Below are 18,647 nucleotides of genomic sequence, written 5' to 3' on the forward strand. Positions count from 1 at the left end.
CTAAGTAAGTGTATAGAATTTAATGATAACAAGAAAAGCAGTCAAATAGATTCCTTGCAGCCAGCAGCAATAGACCCTCCCCAGCAACAATGGACCCCTGCAAAAAAAAAAAAAATACCACCCCAGCAACAATAGACCTTGAGCATCAACAACAGATCTCAAAGCAGCCAGCATCAATAGACCCCTGCCTCAACAGCAGATCCCTTCCATCAACAATTGACCCCTCAGCAACAAAAGCCCCCCCCCCCCCAGCAAACCAGCAACAATAGACCTCCCCTGATTAAATAGACCACCATGCAAAAATAGATCCTCTCCAGCAAAAATAGATCCCCCAGCAGCCAGCATTAATAGACCCTCCAGCACACCCCACACCCCTTGTCATTACACACAGTACATTCAGTACTGGAGGTGCCGGAACTGCGTTCCCGCTGAAAAAAGCCCTGGTTATGACACATGGCGGTGGCACAGACATAGGACACTCACATAAGTATTGAAAGCCAAAGTCGCTGATAAAGGCTGCAGCATTCGTAGTTTACCCCAGAGAGGTGAGTATACTACTTCCTCTCTCGCAGGGACCTGTGTTTTGATTTTAAACTTCTCGAGAGAGTCGCTTGAAGTGTGGAAGCTGCTTCAGAGACAAATATTGTCGGTTTGAGTGATTTCCTCGATCTGAATCCCTTTGTCATTAAAAATACAGCGTTACAGAATGCATCAAAATACTAAAACAACCAAAACAGTTACAGTATGGATAGTCTAGTTGACACATTTTTTTGTGCTCCTCAGTCCAGTACTGAATGTCACAGTTACCCATCCAAAAAGCAAATCCTTTTTTTTTTTAAATCAGCTTTTCATTCGACCAAATATATGATTAATCAGGTAATTGCAAGGATCAGTCGACTGGATGCATTAAATAGAGGAAAAATGTGTCTTATTTTACGTGTCTGTAATATCATTAATTGGACTGGAGACTGGACCCCCTTGAATATTTTGTTCCTCTGGTTCCCGTGGGCAGTGAGATTCCAATATAGAGAAAGCAATTCCACTTGGTGAGACTTTTTGTCTTTACAGCACAGCTGTCGCGTTGAGTACCAGTCCCCCTGGACCCCCTTTGTTTTTTTTTCTTGTTTTTTTTTCTTTCAAGCGCCGAGTGTCTGTCCACTTTGCAAAGTCGTCTTTATAAAATATCACGAACTGGCAACAAAAAGTCATATCGAGTCTGTTAATACTGTTAAGCAGGTCCTGAAGTTTTTCACATCGAGGACTTTAGAACACTTCATCGGCCATAAAAATGACACCATTCGGAATCAGTCCAGAGGCTCCTGTTTTATCCTCATTGTGTTCGGCTGCACCCGCCTGTCCTCCCGGCACAATACGTATTCGCTAAACTGTGAGGAGTCAACTCCGCCACCGCATGAGGCAGCCACGTGGAATCCCTTTTGAAACAGTCTTTCGAGTACCTACAGGATAAAAATAAAAATTTAAACTCTTGAAGAAACAATATGAGAAATATACTAAACAATGAAAATAGACAACCACAATGTACTGCTTGTATTCCACTTTCTCCCAGCGTTTATAGATCAATTATTCCAAAAGGTCGGAGACCTTTTAACAGCTGCTATTAAACATTAAAGGGGTTGTAAAGGTACAATTTCTTTCCCTAAATAGCTTCCTATACCTTAGTGCAGTCCTCCTTCACTTACCTCATCCTTCCATTTTTCTTTTAAATGTCCTTATTTCTTCTGAGAAATCCTCACTTCCTGTTCTTCTGTCTGTAAGTCCACACATGGCTTTACTAAAGGAAAACAGACTGTGCACTTTGCAAGTGCAGTTGCACTTTACAAGTGCATTGGCTCCAGCGCTTAGTAAAAATGGTAAAGCTTTACTTTGCAAAGAATACCGAATCACATGCATGGGAAAAACAAGCTTCCTCTCATTTACTAAGCTCTGGAGCAACTGTGGCCCCAGCTGCTTCTTTATATGCAGCAAACAAATACTCTTGCGCATAAGTGTGATGTCCGGATGGTCTAGTGTTCAAGGGATAATTTCTCAGGGCTTGCTTCTCTCAGTATCCTAGCAGTCATAAAATAAATAAAGAAAAAGAGGGCGCACCGGCCTTGTGCATTATCCTTTATATATTTATTGATAAAAAAAACAGTTTAAAAACTATTCACAAACATGTGAAGAAAAATCGCTTTGTGAAAGCCTCCTAATGGTGGCAATTGGTCTAGGTCAGCGAAGGAGAACATTTCCCATGATACCACACTACACGGCAGAGTGCATGAGCTTTATTGGAAATGTAGTTCCAAAACATCTGGGGTGCCGAAGTTCAACATCACTGGTCTAGTTGTTGACGGTCTCCAGAAGGGAAAGGAGAGGACATCAGGACCACTGCTGGCTGATGCGTTTTAAAGGGATACCTTCTTCCTGAGAGCCTCGAGTACCCCTTTTGAAATGCGTCAGCCAGCAGTGGTCCTGATGTCCTCTGCCTTCTGGATCACCTAGATCGATTGCTACCATTAGGAAGCTTTAACAAAGCGATTTTTCTTCACATGTTAGCGAGTAGTTTTTCATTCTGTTTTTATCAATAAATATATAAAGGATAATGCACAAGGTGAGTGCGCCCGCTTTTCTTTCATATGGCAGGGCCCTCTGTGTACACGGCAAAATGGCTGCTGTATTGCTTGCTGCATCATTTTTTAGGACCGTCTGTCTATATTGTGTTATTACTGTACCCTTCTTTGTCTTAAACCTTTCATGGTGCTGTATTTATTTTAAAGGAAAAAGAAAAAAAAAAAACATATGATACAAAGACACCACATTTTGTGGGGGTGGGTCATTTTAGATTTTTCCTCCAGGCAGAAAAAAGTCAAGGAAATTCTGCATTTTTATCCGCCATTCTCAGCTTGTCAATGAGCAACACACTTGTTAATAGTCTGAGGGCAAGTTTTACAGAAACTCTTCTTTTCAGAGAAAAAAGTACAGATCAATTTTTTTCCCTTTAAAGTCCATACCGCAGGCACCATCATTTAATTATGAGCCAGACATAAATTATGCATTTATACATTGTTGCATTCTCTGAAGTGGCAGAACATTGAAAAAAAATCTTCCCGGGTAGGTGTTTGTGAGGGTGTAGACGTAGGGTCTGTAGACATTATTCACACACAGGGAGAGGGAGAAAATGGCATTCTATCCAATGATCTATTTATTGCGCCATCTATTGATTTATCTCAGAGTCATCTTATCTATCTATCCATCCACATACATGGCTGAGCCAGCCATCTATTGACCTATTAATCTATCTCAGATTCGTCTATCTATGATCCATCTCAGATTTATCGATTTTATCTACAGTTCTTAGCATAAATGAGTACACCCCAACAGATTAGTCAGAAAACCTTTACTTTCCTTCTGGAAATAACATTTTCTATGGGACACTATACTACACAATACTCCCACAAATGCGGGCCATTGGTTGCAACCAAGATTTGTTAGTTTGCGCACACAAAAAAATATATTTTTCCTAACAAATTCATTTAAGTCCATGTTGTAAAATTGAATACACCCCATTGAAAGTCCTATGGCCCGTACACACGTTCCGAAACTCGGATAAACAAATACCGCTTTTGAATCGATCTTACGATAATCGGATCATTAGTACAGAGCTTTCGAGAGCCGATCACGACAGTTCATCTGTTATTATTTGACCGGTCATGCACATAAATTTTTCTCGTACGATACCAGATCGTACGATTTTTGTTTAATCAGTACAGCTGTCGTCCGAAAATACAATACAAATACACTACAACACATGACATCACTTCTGAATTTTTATTCTGTCGTACGAGAATTTTTGTAACTTTAGTAAACTTTTCAGGGTCAATATACGATTAGCATGCAAAAAAAAAAAAAAAACTGACGATCTGTCGTCCGATTTTCAGATCGTGTGTACGGGGGAATTAGGAGCAAACCTAAGTTTTAGACAACAAAATCCTAATAAACAAGAATTTCTCTACATATTGGCCATAGGAAAGAAAAAAAAATATGTTATTCTATCGACAGGTTTAAGATAGATAGCTCAATAGATAAATCAATCTATCCATCCTTATATTAATCAGACCTGTATCCCTCGGCCCCTTTCTCATGGGGTGGACTGGGGCTGCGATCTGCTTGCTCAGTAGGGGATCTGTTTGCTGATCCCCACTGAGCAGGCGGATAACACGCTCTCCTCCTATTGGTGGTCAGATGTAAATGGACCGCCAGTCCATTTACACCCGACTGCCATCCCATCCGATCTGCTGGATGGAAGGGGAATGGATTCCCATCCGTCTCCATTTAGCAGATTGGTTTGGATGTCGTCGGGTGTAAACGGACACACGTCCGTTTACACCCGCCGCTCCATAAAGAAGAATTGGGGTTCCGATCAGTTTCTCAGGCAGACCCGATCTAAATGTCTGTGTGAAAGGGGCCTTATTTACCGAAATTTCCTTTGTATTTGGACCCATCAGTTCTCCACATACTTTTGACCATTAATGTTTATAATGCAGGGGGTGTTACTCTAATCTTAGCAGACCATGTGACTGTGTTGGAGCTTGGAACTGTCTATTCATTTTTGCAGGTGGCAAATGCATTTGAATTTTCATGAATGGATTTCTTGCATGTGATCAGCACAGGGCCAATCAGCACTGTCCAGACAGAGGGTCAGTGGTCTGTATCCTGATAGGACAGCTCAGTGCAGTATGAAAACTCCTTCTACAAGCTATAACCAGGCACTGATAGAAGTCACAAGACTGCTATACACTGTAGTGTATACTTCTGATGAGAAAAGGTGTTTAGCTGTTTCTATTTACTAAAACTATTGCATTTCCATGTTCTGTGTACTCTGGGAGAACAGATACAGTGAATGCAGGCTCCTGGGTTTAGTAACACTTTAAGTGTATGCAAACACGTATATTTTTTATAATTTATTTGAAACATTTTCTTTGTTTCTTAACATGTTTCTTGACATAGTGACAATTACGCTTTAGACTTAAAAGCTGAACTCCGAGCAGAAAAAAGTAATTTAAAGAAAGCGGATTGGTTTCTATGTACAGCTGCACCACATTTTGCATTCTCTAGTTTTAGTAAATCAGTGAGTACCGGTATATGGCCACCCTTGCAAATGATTGGTGTATTTAAAATGAAGGGTACAGTTTATAGCTACAGCACACAAAGACATTGTAGACAATTGTGCTTTTCCAACCTTGTTATAACAATTTGGGAAGAACCCTTTTTTGTTCCACCATGACTGTGCACCAAGTCAGCTGCATAAAGACATGGTGTGACCAATTTAGTGTAGAGGAACAGGAGTGTCCTGCATAAAACTATGACCTTAACTCTACAAAACACCTTTGGAATAAAGTGGAAAGCCAATTGTGAGCCAGGTCTAGCCATCAGCAGTAATCATTATATTCTTCCAGTGGGGAAGGCACCCAACATTCCTCATCATTCCAGAACACAATAGCGCTGAAGGAGGGATTGCCTCCATCAACACTGTCTATGTTGATGGGGGAATCTAGCAATTTCCTTTCCTTCAACCCATGGTTGAAAGAAATAAAATGGTATGATGTATAGACTGCCTAAGTGTTATAGCAGCTTAATCAATTGGGCCCATTATAGTCTGGTAAACATAACAAACAGGAAGAACGTAGGAATACCTGAACGGAGTTTAATCGGCAATAGCCGTTTAGTGGAAACCTGATGACGTGGGTTGGGTCTTGGTTCCATCCAGCATTTACAGAGTTGCACATGACATCGCCGGTCTCTGGAAAGTTCTCCTCTATTAATGCCTTTTCCCCACTCAGTGCAATCCTCTCGCCAAGGTCTGGAGTCACACGCACCACGAGACAGTCACAAGGCTGAAAGTGTTTTCGGTGCTCCCTGTCCTGTTTCCATCGCTCAAGTTCCTTCACCATTGGGTGCAGCTGGTAGTATTTGGCTTCTTCATACAGCAGGTTCAATTCCTAAAGGTGCAGAAAACACACTGTCATATAGAGTCTAAGCAACTTCACAAATTCCAAACAGCTGTATTATGGAAGGTTTAAGGTACTTTAAAAGATCGGTTCCAACTTGCGAAGTTCAGACTAGACAATCTTATGATTTACATGTATCAGTATACTGCTTCTAGAGGCCGAGACAATTTACAACAAATGAACCACAATTTAGAGGGGATTTAAAGTGTATGTAAAGTAGAAGTCCACCCTTACACTAAAATCCCTGCATCTACGGACATCCACGATCTAACATGAACCTATCTAGCCCTATAAAGAAGAAATCTGTATACATACCTTTTCTGAAGTCGATCCAACCTGAATCCCACAATGAGCCATCAGCTGTGGAGGCGGGTGCAGAAGATACAGCCGACGACAAAAGCCCCAAAGTAAGTCTATGGGTGACGTCACTCCCCATTCATTTCACAGCCGTTGTCGACTGTGTCCTCTGCAGAGCTCACTGGAGACCAGATGGGATCGGCTTCAAAAAAAGGTATGTATACTCAGAAAGAATAATAATAAAAAGTGTGCATCCTTTTTTGATAGACATGCTACAGTGCCGTTCTTACCTAATGGGCACCCCAACGCACCTTGCCAAAGTGAGATAAATTGTGCGCCACAATGCATTGTAACAAAGTACTATGCCTTTCGGCCCAGCAAAATTTAAAAAAAGGAATGGTCTCACTTTTTTTGTGTGATTGTTGGGCGGCCCATTAAAATGAATAGGCTGCCCTAAACATGCAACAAGGCAGGCACGCTGTTGCAACTGCATAGGTGTCAATTGAACCTTAGGGAGGTCAGGGATGGTTTGTTTTAAAGCCTTAGCCCACCTCTTTCCCACATTTTTGCAAAAGTAGTAAATACAGCAATTCTGATCTCATGATTAATTTACATTTACAAATGTTTCCAATACAGGCTGCAGAGGACCTGTGATCAGTGCATTGCAGGTCTAATGCACTGGTGCTTAAAAGTATTCCATAAGTGCCAAAAAGAAAGCGTCCCCCCCTCCCCAGCAAAAAAAAACACAAAAAAAAATAACAATATAAATATATTACTAATGGGTTATGACAAAATTCATGTTGAGTCTGCCCATAGCAGAGATATACAAATGGCTCTGATCCATTGGTGGGGGTACAGGTGTGAGAGCTGAAGTGGTTACATTAAAAATCTACCTTTTAGAAGAATTCAGAGGAAGTTAGTAATGGTAGATGTAATCATTGTGAAAATGTTTTGCTTCTATTAAATCTACTTGGAAAAGGACTCCGGATGAGCGAAGACCCCGCCAATACAATCTATCCATTCCTATTCTCCTCTTTAAAATGTTTCAGAAACTGAAACCATCCTCACCTTGAAATCAAATAAACTTACACAAAAAAAAATAATTTTCAAAAAATTAGTCACGCCAGAAAACGCGATTGAACTTTTAATAGTGAATTTCCATTTCCATAGTCACCGGGAGCTAATTAGCAACCTACACAGCAAAGCCTGCAGCACATATAATTATAGATGCCCAAAAGCCGTACTAACGTGTAATTTTTTCCATAGTACAGAACCATAGGCTGATATTACCTGTCACCTTAATCAATAGGCCACTCGCTTTGGACACGCTGTCATTGCTTATTTGAAAAGCGCCATCTTTTTTTCTCAAAGCAGACCTTGTACGAAGAAAAGATTTTCTAACAGTATAATCTACACTACCTGCTCAGCTTTGAAAAATAACTAAAATGCCTTTGCTCTTATTTCCACGGCTTGATAATAAGCAACTTAGGCCTCGCACACACGACCGAGTTTCTCGGCAAAAACCAGCAAGAAACCTTTTTTTGCCGAGGAAACCGGTCGTGTGTACATTTTTCGACGAGGAAACTGTCGAGGAACTCGACGAGCCAAAAAGAGAGCATGTTCTCTTTTTCCTCGACGGGAATGGAGAAAATTGGCTCATCGAGTTCCTCGACAGCCTAACAAGGAACTCGACGAGCAAAACGATGCGTTTCGCACGTCGAGATCCTTGGTCGTGTGTACGAGGCCTTAGGAGTGTCCCATATCTCCCTCCTTCCAAATACATCTTGGACCCCCATTGCGGCAAAATACCACTCACTAGGCTTCTTATTACAAAGCTGTGCCCCTCAATGGACTCTGAGAAAAGGAGTCTACAGTAGACATGTGCATTCGTTTTCGTCCGAATGCATTTTCATCTAACAAACGATAACGAATGCGCAGAATCCGAATTATCGTTTTTTTGCAACAACCGTTCGATATAGATAGAAGATTCGACATGACGGTGACGACAAGGATCTGTGTCTGTGCCAAACCTAACTCTATTAGTCCAAGATTATTCAACATAGAGAGAAAAGATTTGAGATGAAGATTCGACAAAGCAGCTAAAAACATACGATCGCCACGATGCTCAAATGCTCCGCCCATAGTCTATAGAAGAATTCTAATGTTAGTTGACTAGTAATAATAATAATTAATAAATATAATTATTACTAGTCGTACAACAGTAGAATTCTACTATAGCTTGTGGGTGGAGCATTGGACCGGAAATGTAAGATTACGGCGTCGTAGAATTTTGGCTGCTCCCTCGAATCTTCTTAGAACATTCGACAGACAACATAAGCCTTCAATTGACAGATTCGACCTTAATTTGGATTTTCGGACGAATGCATTTTTTTTAACTAAACAAAATAAATAAAAACAAATTTCGGGAGTAACTAAATAAATACATTTTTCATACGAAACCAAAATCCCGAAACAAAATATTTCAGTGCGCACATGTATGGTTTACAGTGAGTGCAAAAATCCTATTATTTTATCTTATCTTCCATAGGGGACATTGCATGTGAATAGGCATTCTAGTGTTTATAATATAATGAAACCTGTACCCGCGCTTATGGCAAGCAATCCAAACCAAACAAAAACAAAATTAAGTGATACAGTGCCTTGAAAAAGTATTCATACCCCTTGAAATGTTTCACATTTTGTCATGTTGCATCCAAAAACGTAAATGTATTTTATTGGGATTTTATGTGATAGACCAACACAAAGTGGCACATAATTGTTGGAAAATGATAAATGGTTTTCAATATTTTTTTTACAAATTAATATCTAAAAATGGTGGCGTGCATTTGTATTCAGCCCCCTTTACTCTGATTGATATCCCTAACTGAAATCCAGTGGAACCAATTGCCTTGGGAAGTCACCTATATGGTAAAGAGTCCACCTGTGTGTAATTTAATCTCAGTATAAATACAGCTGTTCTATGAAGCCCTCAGAGGTTTGTTAGAGAACCTTAGTGAACAAACAGCATTACGAAGGCCAAGGAACACACCAGACAGATCAGGGATAAAGCTGTGGAGAAATTTAAAGCAGGGTTAGGTTAAAAAAACTATCTCATGTTTGAACATCTCACAGAGCTCTGTTCAATCCATCATCTGAAAATGGAAAGAATATGGCACAACTGCAAACCTACCAAGACATGGCTGTCCACCTAAACTGACCGGGCCGGGCAAGGAAAGCATTCATCAGAGAAGCAGCCAATTGGCCATGGTAACTCTGGAGGAGATGCAGAGATCCACTGCTTAGGTGGGAGAATCTGTCCACAGGACAACTATTAGTCGTACTCTCCGCAAATCTGGCCTTTAGGGAAGAGTGACAAAAAGAAAGACGTTGTTGAAAGAAACCCATAAGAAGTCTAATTTGAAGTTTGTGAGAAGCCATGTGAGGGAGGGGACAAAGCAAACATGTGGAAGAAAGTGCTCTGGTCAGATGAGACCAAAATTTGACTTTTTTGCCTAAAAGCAAAACGCTATGTGTGGGGGAAAACTAAGGCCTCGTACACACGATAGGTTAAACAGAGGACAACGATCTGATGGACCATTTTCATCGGTCAAAACCGATCGTGTGTGGGCCCCATAGGTTATTTAACCATCGGTTAAAAAAAAGCCAACTTGCTTTAAATTTAACCGATGGATTCCTAACCGATGGGTCAAACCGATCGTTAGTAGGCACAACCATCGGTTAAAAATCTACGCATCCTCAGAATCAAGTTGACGCATGCTTGGAAGCATTGAACTTCGTTTTTTTCAGCACGTCGTTGTGTTTTACATCACCACGTTCTGACACAATCGTTTTTTTAACCGATGGTGTGTAGGCGCGACGGACCATCAGTCAGCTTCATCGGTTAACCGATGAAAACGGTCCATCAGGCCGTTCTCATCGAATGGACTGATCGTGTGTATGAGGCTTAACACTGCACATCACCCTGAACACACCATCCCCACTGTGAAACAGGGAAGCTGGTGAGAGTTGATGGGAAGATGGATGGAGCCAAATACAGGGCAATCTTAGAAGAAAACCTGTTATAGTCTGTAAAAAAGACGAGACTGGGGCGGAGGTTCACCTTCCAGCAGGACAACAACCCTAAACATACAGCCAGAGCTACAATGGAATGGTTTAGATCAAAGCATATTCATGTGTTAGTATGGCCCAGTCACAGTCCAGACCTAAATCACATTGAGAATTTGTGGCAAGACTTGAAAATTGCTGATCACAGACGCTCTCCATCCAATCTGACAGAGCTTGAGATAGTTTGCAAAGAAGAAGAATGTTCAAAAATGTCCCTCTCTAGATGTGCAAAGTTGGTAGAGACACCCCCAAAAAGACTTGCAGCTGTTATTGCAGTGAAAGGAGGTTCTACAAAGTATTGACTCCGGGGGGGGGGGGGGGGGGGGGGGGGGGGGGGGGGGGGGGCGCCATACAAATGTACCCCACACTTCTCACATATTTATTAAAATTGAAAACCATTTATCATTTCCTTCCGCTTCACAATTATGTGCCACTTTGTGTTGGTCTATCACATAAAATCCCAATAAAATACATTGACGTTTTTGGTTGTAACATGACAAAATGTGGAAAAGTTCAAGGGGGTATGAATACTTTTTCAAGGCACTCTATATATTAGTAGTAGCTGCTGTCTAAAGGTGATTAATCATCCTGCAGAACATATAGCAAATAGCCCTTAGGCTGGCCATACGTTATACAATTTTCTTTCACAATTTTCCTTTAGATTAACCAAAATCATATAATATGGTGGTCAAACCTAAACACTTTCAATTTGTATGCAAGCAGGCTGGCCCTTGCATTAAATAGTTGAAGGTAAATCTAAAGGAAATTGAATAAGAACATTTTATAATGTATGGCCAGCTTTACTTGAGAGGGAAGACTGTGCTTGTCAATAATATACATAAACAAAAACAACATTACTAATGAAAAAAGAGAGAGAAACAAAAAAAAAGATCTTTTCTTATTTGTTGTTTTTGATTAGCAACATTTTGTCTTTGTTTATGTCTATTGCTTAAAAATGTGACAAGCAGACTCCTGCCTGTCAGATGGAAGCATTTGGGCGGCTGCCGCCTGATTGCTTCCACACACCCCTGGTAACGCTCCCCCCGCCATGTATCCCGGGCTCCAATTGCCCATCTAACTGCCCGGGACCAACATAGCAGGTGCCGCTGGTTAGAGGGGAGGGAGCAGAGCGGACACACACCCCCTCATTGTTGCTGAGCCGGAAAGCGTTGTGTTTGACTTCACTTACGGGTCTACCTCTTGGAGTCCCAGCGTACCCGGGAAAGCACAGGGGAGACCCTGGATGTCTTATTAAAGAGAATCTTTCTCTAAAAAAATCATCACATAGGAGTTTTTGTGATGAAAAAAGTTAAGTAAAAAACTAAGGGGCAGATCCACAAAGAAATTACGCCGGCGTATCTATTGATACGCCGCATAATTTCAAATTTTGCTCATCGTATCTTTGTTTTGTATCCTCAAAACAAGATACGACAGCATCTCGGCTAGATCCGACAGGCGTACGTCTTAGTACGCCGTCTGATCTAAGCTGCAATTTTTCGGCTGTCACTAGGTGGCGTTTTCGTCGAATTCCGCGTCGAGTATGCAAATTAGCTATTTACGGCGATCCACGAATGTACGATCGGCCGGCGCATTTTGATTACGTTGTTTGCGTTCGGCTTTTTCCGGCGTATAGTTAAACCTGCTGTTATGAGGCGTACTCAATGTTAAGTATGGCCGTCCTTCCCGAGTACAATTTAGAATTTTTTACGTCGTTTGCGTAAGTCGTTCGCGAATAGGGATTTGCGTAGAATGACGTCACCGTCGTGAGCATTGGCTTGTTCCGGGTTAATTTCGAGCATGCGCACTGGGATACCCCCACGGACGGCGCATGCGCTGTAAAAAAAAAAACGTTGTTTACGTCGGGTCACGACGTATTTACATAAAACACGCCCCTATTACATCCATTTGAATCCGCGCCATTACGCCGCCAAAGATACACTACGCCGCCGTAACTTACGGCGCAAATTCTTTCAGGATTCGAAAAAAAAAGTTACGGCGGCATAGTGTATCATAGATACGCTGCGCCCGGCGCAAAGGTACGTGGATCTGCCCCTAAATATATATATATATTGTAAAAATTATAACTTACACCCAAGCACATAAAAGCCCCTCCATTTTATTTTTCACTAATCAAATTATATATATATATATATATATGTATAGTGTGTGTGTGTATGTGTATATATATATATAATATATATATACCCTCCTAACACTAAACTTCTAGCCCTTCAGGGCAGCATCTTGACAAAAACCAGATACAGGCGATATTTTTAGTTTTACTGGCCACTTCTCCAGAGCATGACGCTTCAAAGGTTGAGAAAAGCCCTTGGTTGTTTTCAGAGATCATAGTGAAATCCTTCCGTATGCCGCTACCTCTTGGGTGTGAAAGGCCTGAGCAGCCGGGTGAATTCGCGGGTGTTTGTGATGAACACCGCCAGCCTGAAGAGTGTTGCACAATCACTGGCGTTGACTAACATTTTGAGTGCAACTCAACTTCACTTCACTGGTGCTTTGAAAGGTGACCATTTAGCATCTGTACAATACATGTATTTGTACATATTCACAAAATAAATCCCCAGAGCACTCCAATTCATTTTCTACAAAAACGTATAAAAGGGAAGCCTCAGTCCCCAAATGCTGAAATATGTATAGTAAACTGACACCGCCACTCATGCATGTTTTTCAGATTACTTTTATTCTACAGATACAGGTTGCAATAAAACTTCAGTCCCTTAAAAAAGGGGTTTGCTGGAGATATCATTTGCACATATATATTTCTTTAGATCAATGGCCTTATTGAGACCATGGCCTGCTAAATTCTTCAAACAATGAAAATGGGAAAATACATATTGAAAAGGTTAAAGGCTTTGGATGAGGCTGGGTGTCAGTCAGGGGATGGGGGTTCTGGAGGGAGTTAAGGGGACTCTGCAGCAGACTTGGTGGACTTGTGGGGGGGGATGAGGTTTTTGGAGGGAGCTGGGGGCAATTATGGGTGATGGGGTCTCTCCAGAAGGCTGGGGCACTGTAAAAGGCTGTAGGGCCCCCACAGATACTTGGGTACTCTGTTGTTGAAAGTTTGAAGTACTATGGGGGAAACTGGAGGCTCTGCAGCAAGCTAGGGGGCACTGCACGGTACTGTGTGACACAATGAGAGGTTGGGGAGCACTGTAAGCTCTTAGGGGGTCTTGAGGCGCTGTGGGAGGTTGAGGGGCACTGTGAATGCCAATGATTCACAGGGAGTCTGGGGGCACTGTGGAAGGTTGAGGAGCACTGTGGGTCACTATGGAATCTGGGAGCTCAGGGGATCTGCAGCTGGCTGGAGGACCAGAAGGAGGGAGGTCACAGCCCATTGGTTGGGAACCACTGCTCTAGATGTCCTATCTTGATTGCAGTTGATGCACACAACCATGTGGCTAGCACCTTAGGGATTCCATTGGGACAACATTTTGGCAATATACTTCTACCATTTATCAAAGGAAATATTTGTGAAATTTAGTTGTGAGGGTCTCATCATATTGCACCTACAAAATCAGCACTTGAGAGAGGTGCAGCTCACAGACTTGGTGCATAGCTCCCAACTGTCCCTGATTTCGAGGGGCTGTCCCCGATTTGGAGAAATGTCCCTCTGTCCCTCTTTCCTCCTCATTTGTCCCTCATTTTGGTGTGATCCATATAGTTGTATATAAAACTCACTATTTATCTTTCAAAAGGTGTTTCATCTAAATTCTAAATTGCTGCATTTGTAGATTTTAAAAGCCAGTATAAAGGAATAGGAAAGGTAAAAAAAAAAAAAAGCCCCAGTGGATGTAACTCATCTTTGTTTTAGGCAATTCCCCTTTACGGGGGCTTGGTTTTGGCACATGGTGTCTTAATGCCTACCTACTTTTGCTAGTAGGTGTCCCTCATTCCCATCTCCAAATGTTGGGAGGTATGTTAGTGCACCTGTGGGGGGATGAGGTTTCTGGAGAGAGGTCTCTCTAGGAGGCTGGGGGTTTTACAGGGGCACTGTAAAAGGCTAAAGGCCTTGCGTGGGCTGGGGTCTATGCTGGAAGTTTGGGGCACTATGGGGTGGGGAGGGAGGAACTGGGTTCTGGAGGGAGTTAAGGGGACTCTGCAGCAGACTTGGTGGACCTGTGGGGGGATGAAGTTTATGGAGGGAGCTGGTAGCAATTGCGGGGGGTGGTGTCTCTGCAGGAGGCTGGGGGCTTTGCAGGGGCAGTGTAAAAGGCTGTAGGGTCCCCAAAGGGGCTTGGGTACTTTGTTGGAGGTTCGAGGCATTATGGGGGGGGGGGGGCTGGAGGTTCTGCAGCAAGCTAGGGGGCACTGCAGGGTACTGTGTGACACTAGGAGGGTTTGGGGAGCACTGTAAGCTCTTAGGGGGTCTTGAGGCACTGTGGGAGGTTGAGGGGCACTGTGAATGCCAATGGCTCTCAGGGAGTCTGGGGGCACTGTGGAAGGTTGAGGAGCACTGTGGGTAACTATGGAAGCTGGGAGATTACGGGATCTGCAGCTGGCTGGAGGACCAGGAGGAGGGAGGCCCCAGCCCATTGGTTGGGAGCTCTAGATTGCCTAACTTGATTGGATTGCTGTTGATGCACACAACCGAGTGGCTAGCGCCTCAGAAATTTAATTGGGACAACATTTTAGCAATAAACTTTGGGTCTTCTGCCATTGATCAAAAGAAAATATTTGTACAATTTAGTTGCGAAGGTCTCATCATATTGCACCTACAGAATCAGCACGTGAGTGAGGTGCAGCTCATATTTATTTCACGCACTAAAACTAATATTTCCCTTTTAGACAGATTTCCTATGTAATTGGTTGCTGGCAGAAGATCTGAAAAATACTGTAGACTGCTATTAAAAAAAATAAAAAGTGTCACTGAGCCATCAAGTTCCTGCATCACACCATTACCATCACATATGATTTACGTATCAGCCTTCAAGGGCTAAATCATGTATAAACAACAATTAGGAAATAATGCAAATGCAATTCCCAGGAATACATAGGTTCCCATCCTCCAAGGCCTGAAAGTTTAGAAGTGTGACACCTTATCTCATGTACATACAACAATTTCACACCCGTACATGAAGTGCTGCAAGACGTATAGACAGACCCCCCTCCCGTGTGACCCCCCACCCCACCCCCACCTCTGTCGCCTTTGTGTCAGGCAGGCAGAAATTAACGCGGGCCTCAAATTGTTCCACACTAAATATTCCAAAACTTTTAACAACTTTCACAAGTGCCTCGGCGACACCAAACACAATTTCACCCGAAGGCGTCTTATTCCATTTGATTAAACTAAGGTGAAAACTGATAAATATTCACGAGGCGGTCGCAATGACTGCTTTCGCATAAGACATGGCTCAGGAATTGGGGAGAAATTTGCCTGTGTTTTACACTCTCCTAGGTGTTTGCTAATTAGAGAAATAACACAAACACTATATTTATCTTCCCAATACAACTCTGCATCTTACTCTTCCTTGCAAAGAGTTCTTATATATCTTTTAAACTTATTTTGCTCAATACTACCATACACAATGCTGTAGCAATGTACGTTATTGGCACATCGAGCTCAAGGTATCTTTTCAGCTGTATTGCAATTCTGGGTAAGGCTGGATCTCTTTTTTTTTCATGATTACATTTTTATAATTGCATTCTTTTTTATAATATTTTTATGCAATGATTTTTATTATTGTTTTTTTACTATTTTTTTTAGGTGCCCTATTGGGGGCTTTGGTGAAATATCAGGGGTCTAAACAGGCTCCTGATGTCTCAAAGAAAGGGACTGGGGACAGAGATTCCCCAGTTTCTTTCTCGCAACCAAGCAGCAGGGGGAATCTGCCGAGGCACACCTGGCACACCCTGTGCGCACGCCTATACCATAGGTGTGCGCAGCCTATTGCATTAGGGTGTGCACCCCAAAGCTCAAACACACAATAACGCCACATGCTGTCACAGGGAGGAGGCTCTGATGGTGGGAGACAGTTGATTGGGAGCATATTTTGTTACATCCTAAGTATAGGTGTAACGTGTTCCTACAGTTGAACCTAGCCTTTAATATAATGGGGGCATTTACACTGGCCACTGGCACCCCAACCACCCACCTGGTGCCACCCCTTGATAATGCTGATGCACATGGGGTTATTAGGGTGTGCCCAGGCACACCCTGTGTGCACGCCTATGAGGAACACCAGTGGCTGGGCGCCCTAGGAAGCAGTGCACCCTAGGCAGCTGCCTAGTTTGCCTAGTGGTAGCACCGGCCCTGGTATATCGCCAAGAGTTTGTGGACACCTGATCATCACACGTCCATGAGCTTGATGTACATCCAATTCCAAAATGATGGGCATTTAATTGTATGTGCCCAGCTCCCCATGACCTTTCTTGGGGGAAAAATTGCCAGAATTTAATCCCCCCCCCCCCCCCCCCAACAGATTTCAATGAGATGAAAAATTTGAGTTTCTTGAAGTTTGAACCAGATTCACTTGAACCCAGGCAGATTCACCCATCACTACTCACAAGATAAAGGGGCACAATTTTCAAAAATGTCTCTGCATGCCGTGATACTCTTCATTGGAAACACCTGTATGCAATTGTTTGGAGGTCTAACTTTTGATGTGATGGTCAGGTGACCACAAATTTCTGGCCATTCAGTGAGCTACTATGACTTGTTCCATAATGCAACTCAGAGTGTAAGACCTGAAATTACAAACCATCTTTTTCACCATGTGGCAAGCTTGCCATGGTTGCTGTGAGTGGCCCAACATTTCCTATAAAGTGTCCAGGAGTCCCAAAAACCTGGAGGCTCTAGGATGCAAAACTTTGCTTGAAGAAGTAACAGAACATCACACTATTGGCTTTCCACTGGGAGGTGTAAAGGGTGGGAGTTAAGGTGACCACATTTCCAAACTACCATTCGGGGACACCCTCCCTTCCCAAAAATCAGCTTGTGCTGTAACGAATCACAGCACAGTGACTGGACACAAGAGGCGGGATTTATGATTTCTCCAATCACAAGCAGGGGGCGGGGATTGTGCTCCTCCAGGCATTCCCGGCCAGGACAAGTAATATCAGTGAGTAAAGCAGTGATGTGGCAGCCTTTTTTGGGGGCATCAGATTGGCCCGGGAGGGGGGGGGGGTAGCTGAGTCAGTTTCATTCCGGGACACTGTATTGTCCTGGAATGAAGGTACCCGGGACAGACCTGCAAAATGCGGGACTGTCCCGGGCAATCCGGGACACGTGGTCACCCTAGTGGGAGTGCTTCCAACTTTCCTTTCCAAACTAAACGTTTAGCCACTCAAAAGCAACTGGTGGCTTTGCCATAAGTACACATTTGTATTCACTGGACAGCTACCAACTCTACTATATATCAAGCAACTTTAGCTGTAAAACTCAAATGACCAACCAAACGATTTTCAGGGCTTCAAGTGGTACGTCAGTACGAAATACGGGTTCCCCTTACCTTAAAATCTTCCGGAAGCAGCAGCTTAGAGGTCCGTAGGAAGCTTAAGATATAGCGGAAGATCTCCCCATCCCGATCGATGAAGTAGTGCTGTTTTAAACTGTCCAACACGATGGGTTCTGTACCATTAAATAGACGACTTATTCTAAGGAAAAAAGAAAGAAAAATTATTATGTGGGAATCATTGCTCTACACAGGTGCAGTATATTTCTATAGCCACACTCCCCCCCTACACTGATTATACACATCAGCTAATTTTGTAAGACAAAGACACTTTTTTTTTATATCTCATTCATTAATATATTTAAATCATTAAAATCATGCTGATTGATTAATCTGAAGCAAAACCTCAGGCAAACAGCTAAATACACAGATGAAATGCATACACTATATTGCCAAAAGTATTGGGACACCTGCCTTAACACACATATGAACTTTAATGGCATCCCAGTCTTAGTCCTTAGGGTTCAATATTGAGTTGGCCCTGCCATTTGCAGCTATAACAGCTTCAACTCTTTTGGGAAGGCTGTCCACAAGGTTTAGGAGGGTGTCTATTAGAGTATTTGACCATTCTTCCAGAAGCGCATTTGTGAGGTCAGGCACTGATGTTGGAAGAGAAGGCCTGGCTCGCAGTCTGCGCTCTAATTCATCCCAAAGGTGTTCTATCGGGTTGAGGTCAGGACTCTGTGCAGGTTGTTCAAGTTCCTCCACCCCAAACTTGCTCATCTATGTCTTTATGGACCTTGCTTTG

General features: G+C 42.6%; 1 protein-coding gene across 3 annotated transcripts in view; it reads right to left on the bottom strand.

The window, feature by feature from the left end:
- Positions 1-564: 564 nt before the first annotated feature.
- KCTD15 (potassium channel tetramerization domain containing 15) overlaps positions 565-18,647 on the bottom strand; it is a 54,583-nt gene continuing 36,500 nt past the window's right edge. For all 3 annotated transcript variants that reach the window (XM_040329436.1, XM_040329435.1, XM_040329434.1), the window contains 3 exons: positions 17,897-18,041; positions 5,694-5,999; positions 565-1,457 (listed from right to left, as the gene is read on the bottom strand). In XM_040329436.1, the coding sequence (XP_040185370.1) occupies positions 1,305-1,457; positions 5,694-5,999; positions 17,897-18,041 (604 nt within the window). In that variant the 3' untranslated portion in view covers positions 565-1,304. The remainder of the gene's footprint in view (positions 1,458-5,693; positions 6,000-17,896; positions 18,042-18,647) is intronic.

Source organism: Rana temporaria, chromosome 11 (assembly GCF_905171775.1).
Source record: "Rana temporaria chromosome 11, aRanTem1.1, whole genome shotgun sequence".
Classification (NCBI taxonomy): Eukaryota; Metazoa; Chordata; class Amphibia; order Anura; family Ranidae; genus Rana; species Rana temporaria.